The 7,439-nt window shown below is 42.8% G+C and overlaps 3 protein-coding genes across 3 annotated transcripts; 2 read left to right on the forward strand and 1 right to left on the reverse strand.

Moving 5' to 3' along the window:
• Positions 1–1,037: 1,037 nt before the first annotated feature.
• EAE98_003965 (uncharacterized protein) lies at positions 1,038–2,969 on the reverse strand (the record flags this gene model as incomplete). The annotated part of the gene is made up of 5 exons (XM_038951585.1): positions 1,038–1,048; positions 1,087–1,438; positions 1,546–1,746; positions 1,773–2,517; positions 2,674–2,969. 5 exons carry the CDS (start codon positions 2,967–2,969, stop codon positions 1,038–1,040), a joined length of 1,605 nt encoding a protein of 534 aa, XP_038812058.1.
• A 1,172-nt stretch (positions 2,970–4,141) lies between these two features.
• Positions 4,142–4,639, forward strand: EAE98_003966 (uncharacterized protein; the record flags this gene model as incomplete). The annotated part of the gene is made up of 1 exon (XM_038951586.1): positions 4,142–4,639. One exon carries the CDS (start codon positions 4,142–4,144, stop codon positions 4,637–4,639), a length of 498 nt encoding a protein of 165 aa, XP_038812059.1.
• Positions 4,640–5,144: 505 nt separating this feature from the next.
• Positions 5,145–7,074, forward strand: EAE98_003967 (uncharacterized protein). Its single transcript, XM_038951587.1, has 3 exons — positions 5,145–5,328; positions 5,409–5,648; positions 5,708–7,074. Exons 1-3 carry the CDS (start codon positions 5,209–5,211, stop codon positions 6,788–6,790), a joined length of 1,443 nt encoding a protein of 480 aa, XP_038812060.1. The 5' UTR covers positions 5,145–5,208; the 3' UTR covers positions 6,791–7,074.
• Positions 7,075–7,439: the final 365 nt, after the last annotated feature.

Consider the following 7,439-nt stretch of genomic DNA (forward strand, 5'->3'; position numbering starts at 1 on the left):
CACTATTCACTATTCACTGTGGAATCTTGGAGTTTTCAACACAAGCTTTTGTTGCATCATTGTGGTGTTATGGAAGATGAAAGGATGCTGCTGTTATGATGAACAAGAAGAATTTTTGTCCATTTTGATATATCTATTTACAAGCTTGCAATGGATGTGGACTGAACACCTTCACCAAGAAGAAAGAGTGAAGAAATTCCACACAAACAGAGCCTCACATCCTAATCACTCATCAACAAACTCACCCTGTCCCTAACCTTTGAGATTTCTCTCCTTCAGAGAGAATCTTCATCACTACTCTTCCTAATTCTTACACTCATTCTCTCTTTCAACATCTTCAACTATCCTCGCGACTCTCTTAGATCCAACCTCCAGTTTCTTAACTCCCCAAATCCATGATTCTTATATTAAAACAAATGTCTCTCACTTCTTTCCACAGACAACACGGGTCCTAGTTCATGCATGCGACTTTGAGCTACCCAAAAAGCCTTTTGACTCCAAAAATTACAAATCAGAAAAGCAACTCCAACAACAAATAAACTCTCCCCTCTCTCCCCTCTCTCCCCTCTCTCCCCTCTCTCCCCTTTCTCATCCCCACGATTCAAAAATTCACTCCCCAACAATCTTATCTTCTCCATACAGCACCAACTCAACGACTCCAAGTATCAACAACAAATCTCCACCTCCATCCTACGACTAACTTAAAACGTCTATTCCATCCTCTTTTCATTTCTCCACCCAAAACAGAAGTTGCATCCGAAAAAGACGTTCCTCGGAATGCGATAAAGTGGAAGGATGCATACAGAAACAATACTATATAAGACTATTGGTGGCTTTGACACTTCACTGCGTTTCGACATGAAAAGAGGTAAGATGGAAGAAGAAGAAGACGAAAGAGAAGCATCATGTAACGAGATAGTGAGGTACTGAGTTACAAAGAATATTTAGTAGACGCTTTCAATACGATCTATCGAAGTATCAGACCGGACTTCTGGAGGACTTGTAGTTCAATGCTTGTGCACACAAATTCCAAATACTTACACCCAAACTATGAAAGAACAGAAAATTGGCTTATCCCACACCTACCACCCTTCCAACCCAGCCTATAAAACAAACCTAAACCCCGGCCAATCATCCCCCCAATTCCCCTCTTCTTCCTTCCCACTTCTCTATTCCACCTCCGCCTCTCCTCATCTTCCCCAAACCTATAATCTCTCCCTCCCCTATCTCTAATCCCATTTTCTCTCTTCAATCCGAAGAAGAAAACCGTACACATGATTCCACACATGACCAACAATCCCAGAGAGACTCCATATCCCACAGGATATTTCGGCGCTTGATTTGTGATGAAGATGTTGGACGCGACAATGCCGCCGATATTACCCACGCCTATTTGAAGGGCGGTGGAAATGGAGCGTTTGTAGTGGCCTGCCATATTCTGTTTTGAGGATTAGTAAGCGTTTGGTTAGATGTGAGGTGATGAGAATGGAATGATTGAGGAGTAACGTTGATAGGGAGGAAAATTAGAAAGTCAAAACAGCATACGTTAGCCAACCATGCCCAAGTGACTGGCTGCGTCATATATCCGCCCGTAGTTATGAAGAAACAAGCCATGTATTTCACACCGGTCGAGACGTGCGACTGGCAAAGAAGGATCACGTAGCCAATGATACCAACCGCGACTCCAGCGATCGTGAAGGCGAAGCGATGCTGAAGACGATCGGTCAAGTATGCTATTACAAGACACTGTACACGGGTTTAGTAAACTTTACATGCAGAAGAATCAAGGTCGAGAGGGTTGAGGGCCAAAATGCCGTCGTTGTAGCCACGCAATATATAGGGATAGTTCTGACCTGACTACCAATCGCTGTATATCCCATTTCCTGAATGATTGTCGGAATGAAAAAACTAGTAGCATAACCAGTATTTACAACTCCCATATACATAAAGATTCCTACGTAGATTTTCCAATCACTCAATATCCTCTTCAAAGATTCTTTATTCAACGTGTTAAGCTGGGTATCTTCTCCCATGTCATCTTTTAATCGTTGGATTAACATTTCCCGTTCCGATGATGTGAGGAAAGATGCAGTTTCGGGCCAATCGACTAGAATACCCAGGAATTTGAAGGAGAGAGCAACAACAATGGTGAGAAGCCCTTCGATTATGAAAATCCAGCGCCACCCACTATAACCACCAATGCCGTTCATGTGAGCTAGAGCATAAGCAAAGAGACCTCCAAAGGCCCCAGAAAGAATCGAGGCCGCAAAGAAAAGACTAAGGCGCCACTGCAATTCATAACGTTTGTAGTACATGGAAATCAGGTAGACAGCGCCGGGAGAGAAACCAGCCTCAAAGAGTCCGAGGAGGAACCGCAGACCAACCAATGCACTCTGGCTACGCACTAGACCTTGACAGACTGTTATGATTCCCCAAAGTGTCATTATAATAGTCAACCAGAGTGATGGTGGGAGGCGGCGAAGGATTAGATTGGAGGGAAATTCAAACAAGATATAGCTTTAAACTTAGTTAGCAACGATCATTTACGTGGCTACATAATGTGATATTCTTGATTTCTGAATCATTCCTGAATATCTTTCTTTGGGAATTCTGAGTTCAATTTGACTTTGCAATTTCAGGGGTAGGTCCTTAAAAGTCAAGGTGGGAGCTTACGACGGGAAGAAAACCATGAGAGCAACATTAAAATCATTTCCCACCATCTTTAACTCCTCGGTCATCCCTTGTATCTTTGCGTTACCAATATTGACCCTGTCGAGAAAAGCGAGAACAAACAAGATCATGAGTGGTAGAACAACATGCAAATCAAGCTTCTTAAGCAGAGATTTCTCAATTGATGGATTTATTTGGCAAGTAGATACTTCAAATGCGGCGGTGTCTAATTCCTTCGCCGCGATCGGAGACTGCTTTTCACGTGGGGAAGATAGTGGGAAGTTGGATGAGACAGGCATTGTTGTTGAATGATCGGAGAAAAGTACAAAACATAGTAGTTATATGATGGGTAAATTGTGGCATTTGTTCTTCTTTTAGGCGTGGAATTAGCACTTGACGTGCAAGTGATGACTACACCGGGTAAAATAGAGTGTGACTGTAAGTGCTGCCACAATGGACCTTGTGCGGCATTTGGTTCGGTACAAAGATTTGGAATCAACTTTCAATTGGCTGACCATGCATTATTGGACGTGAGATTGTTAATGCGGGGTAAGCCTTGTGTTAGAGGATGTATGGAGTGAGACGGATTCCCCTCGTGTTACCAAACAGTATAATTCTCGATGCGGTTATTGATGAATTATGCGAACAATTAGTTTTACGCTGATGAATGACACTTTTGTGTTGATCGATCTGACACAACCTGCAGGCCGCTCTTTTATTTAGCCCACAGTTACATTTGGTCAAGATCTCAATTGTCAGATAGGTTGCCGCTTCGAGCTCCTGAGACCGTCGATAGATCAGGCACAAGAAATGCCAATTGTTCAACAATTCGCTTCCATCTCTGCAAGCTTTAAACATCGAGTGATTGGCGTATCCTCATATTGGTATGCGCGATGATGAAGCCGAAGGAAGCGTCTGAATAAGGGTTTTCAGCAATTTGAGCGATTAACCATACTTTTAAACGGGCCAAGTAAGACATAAAGATGTGTCACAACATTTAAGATTGACTGGTCTAGCAATCTGGGGTCGAATACCGAAACGCCCTACAAAGCCGCGCTGAAAATTGGGTACTCGCGGCTACTGACAAGAGAGAAGCCAATGAGACCGCCATTGACGCGCGGGATTGTTGAAACATACACAAAAAGCGGTTAACGCTAGAAGCTTTGTTCTGGCACGCAAGAAGCCTGGACCTTATAGAAGGCTTCTGAATTTCATTCGACTACTAGCCAGTAACGAAAAAGGCTCAAATCATACGAGGTGACACTGCGGCTATAGAAGGTGCAAACCTGAAATCTTTGTTCAGCGCTATGGTCGCGACGGGTCCAGTCCATATGTTGGCAAACGCTGTTTGTCATGCGGCGGTAAAAATGTGTATAAAGAAATAATAAGATGGTATCACGAAATTCTCACTTCATTCGCATTTGCCAATAGTTGCATTTTAGACTCATCACTTGAGAGTCATTATACTACGATGGATTCTCCACGAGTGCTCAAAACCCGCAACTCAAACATTACCTACCAAATTATGAGGAAGAACCGCCCATCTGCGTCATCCTCAGCATCATCCAAGAGACGTAGCTCAAAGTCAAAACCTAAACCGCTCGAAGATCTCGAAGAAGCAAACAAGTTGCCCTCAAATACGGGCTTGTTCTCACCAGCTTCATCAGACGAAAACCTCTCCGCCAATGATTCGGATTTCGAGGACAGCGATGAAGAATTAGTGGAAGTTACCTTACAGCCACAATCGAGAGCCCATAATCTCGACTTCTATAAGGATAAGATGGAGGACTTGGCCAAGACGTATAAGGAGATTATAAATCGACGTTCTTGCCCAGAGGCACAACAAGCAAGCCCCTACTTGTCTCGAACCTCCTCTTCCTCAAGTTGCTCTTCAAAAAGACATAATCGACGTTCTCAAGATGATATCAGTAATGCAAACCTCTTACTTCTTCTCCGTATGGTGGAATGATACTTGATCAGTGTCAATTATTGATGGGATGTATCAATGCAGAGGGGAGAGGGATGAAAGTGGTTTTGCTGCTTGAGTTCCCTGCATCTTCAAGCTCCAAGCTCCAAGCTTCACGCCCTTGAGGTCCTCAGCTAATGTTGGATGGTGGGGCTAGATGCACTAGTCCCATTGTAGATAGAGCAACGATAACCTTGGAAGGCGGTGGCAGAAAATATCTCAGGGTCAAGAAAGATGGTAGAAATTTGTAAAATAGCAAAAAGCAATGATATATAAAATGTATATAATGACAGAACTCACGCCCTTAAAATACCGGAGCTGCAGAAATTCTGTATTAATTGACAATAAATTTAGGTAAAAATTCTATTTCCATGGGGACTTGCTCCGTAGTAAACTTTTTATCCTTGCATTGCATGATTAGCTCCGATAACGCTTAGATTGTTGACTCTCCCCGATATCTTTTTTCCTTTGATATGTATATATATTTTCAGTACGACTCATCATTGTTGCTGGGAGTCACATATAATTTTCAACACTTCGTCCTCCTTTTCCCCCTCTGTATATAATTCACAATGGCTCTTCGATTATCTGCGAAAAGAGTGACAGCTGCTTTGAAAGCTGGAAATGTATCACCGGTTGTCAATGGCTACATGAAAAGAAATGCCTCACAAGCAATGGCCTATGCTACAAATGTAAGGGATGAATCTAAGCACATTATTGATGCATGCCATGATGTGCCAGTCATTTCATGCTTTACTAACACGAAATCTAGAGTGACGCCAATATATCGCATCCAGATCCTTCACCAAATTCGCAAACAGCACATCTCATCGGAGAACAAGCTCCATATATGGTTGCCACCTATGTCCGACCACCACCAATGTTTGTGAAGGGGGCAGGATGTCATCTTTGGGATGTGGAAAACAGGAAATATCTGGATTTCACAGCGGGTATAGCAGTCAATGCTCTAGGGCATTGCGATCCAGAAATCGCAAAGATAATGTTAGAACAGGTAAATTCTGCCCCTCACTCTCCCTCAAGTGACTCATCTGACCCCATACACTACATCAGGGAACAACTCTTATGCATACTTCCAACTTGTATCACAATCCATGGACCGGGGCTCTCTCTAAACTTCTCATTGAGAAGACTCTTGAATCGAATTCAATGCACGATGCGCAAGCTGTCTTCATCTGCAACTCGGGCAGTGAAGCTAATGAAGCTGCCATAAAGTTCGCTAGAAAGGCCGGAAAGGTCGTTGATCCATCAGGAGACAAGCATGAAGTCGTTTCATTCCAAAACTCTTTCCATGGTCGAACCATGGGGTCATTATCTGCCACCCCAAACCCTAAATATCAAAAACCATTTTCTCCAATGTTACCTGGATTCAAATATGGAACATACAATGATGTGGATGCTATCAAGGATTTGGTTACGGAGAAGACCTGTGGTGTTATAGTAGAGCCAATTCAAGGAGAGGGTGGTGTAATTGTGGCTACCGATGAATTCCTTACCGCACTCGCAGCTCGTTGTCGTGAGGTTGGTGCAGTCCTCATTTATGATGAAATTCAATGTGGACTTTCACGAACTGGAACCTTCTGGGCCCATGCTCCATTACCAAAATCAGCTCATCCAGACATCATTACTACCGCCAAGGCACTCGGAAATGGTTTCCCCATTGGAGCAACAATTGTCAATAAGAATGTAACGGAGAAGATCAAGGTTGGTGATCACGGAACTACATTTGGTGGAAATCCACTAGGATCCAGGATAGCTCATTACATTGTCTCTCGACTATCTGATGCATCTTTACAAAACGATGTCCTCAAGAAGTCAGAAATATTCAAGAAGCATTTCCAAGCCTTACAATCCAAGTACCCAGAACTGGTCAAAGAAATCAGGGGCAAAGGATTACACTTGGGATTACAACTTAGCCAAGACCCTACACCTATCGTCACAGCTGCTAGAGAGAGAGGTTTATTGATTATCACTGCTGGAACCAACACTTTGAGATTTGTACCAAGCTTGAATATCACCGAGCAAGAAATCGAAGAGGGGTTCAGCATTTTGTCTGAAGCAATGAGGATTGTTACTTCTCCAGTAGAGGAGCCACAAGGAGCTCAGGTTCATGGTGAAGTAGATTCGCCAAATTAATGATGTATTGAAAGTTTATGGTACCCAAGTGGATTGCTTGCATACATTATAGAACGGCGTTTAGTGGCGTTGAGCGTATACAAAATGGGTTGGAATGTTTGATATATACCTACCGATAGCATTCCCCCGCAATGTAATTATATCAATTAACCGCGAGTATATATTGGTCTCATTTGATGGATTTTTATGACTTTGACACTTTCCCCAGCCGTGGTAAACAATCTCTGCTGTGATCTCATTGTGAAGCCCATCATGTCATTTAGCTTTCATAAATTGCGACCCGCATTCATTGCCAAACAAACAACTCATCTCTTGTTTTGTACCATGTTAAAGGCTACCTAGGTATTCGTGTGAGAAAATTCACAGGATTCTTGTATCTAGTAATTTGCTATGAAGAAATCACGGGATCGACAAGGTAATGCTGTTATAATCAACCCTCATCGTTCGACGAGATAATAATACTTGCTAGTACCAATCTCCGTTATTGATTTCGCAGTACCTAGAATTCTTTTCATCGCAACTGTAAAGTGCATTAGCTAACAACAACTCGATGTTTACTCTCGCCAAATCAATCAAAATTTCTCTCGCAACCTTCAGTCTGCAACTCACCACAACCAACCACAACCAATCTCTCCTAATCTATCCTCAA

Source organism: Botrytis deweyae (genome assembly GCF_014898535.1).
Source record: "Botrytis deweyae strain B1 chromosome Unknown BDEW_007, whole genome shotgun sequence".
NCBI lineage: Eukaryota > Fungi > Ascomycota > Leotiomycetes > Helotiales > Sclerotiniaceae > Botrytis > Botrytis deweyae.

What these genes read in the sequence shown, in the direction of transcription:
- EAE98_003967 (XM_038951587.1), top strand. Translation starts at nt 5,209, where the DNA reads ATGGCTCTTCGATTATCTGCGAAAAGAGTGACAGCTGCTTTGAAAGCT. An exon ending in CAATGGCCTATGCTACAAAT is followed by an intron (nt 5,329 to 5,408) that starts GTAAGGGATGAA and finishes CACGAAATCTAG; the next exon opens with AGTGACGCCAATATATCGCA. An exon ending in CAAAGATAATGTTAGAACAG is followed by an intron (nt 5,649 to 5,707) that starts GTAAATTCTGCC and finishes ACACTACATCAG; the next exon opens with GGAACAACTCTTATGCATAC.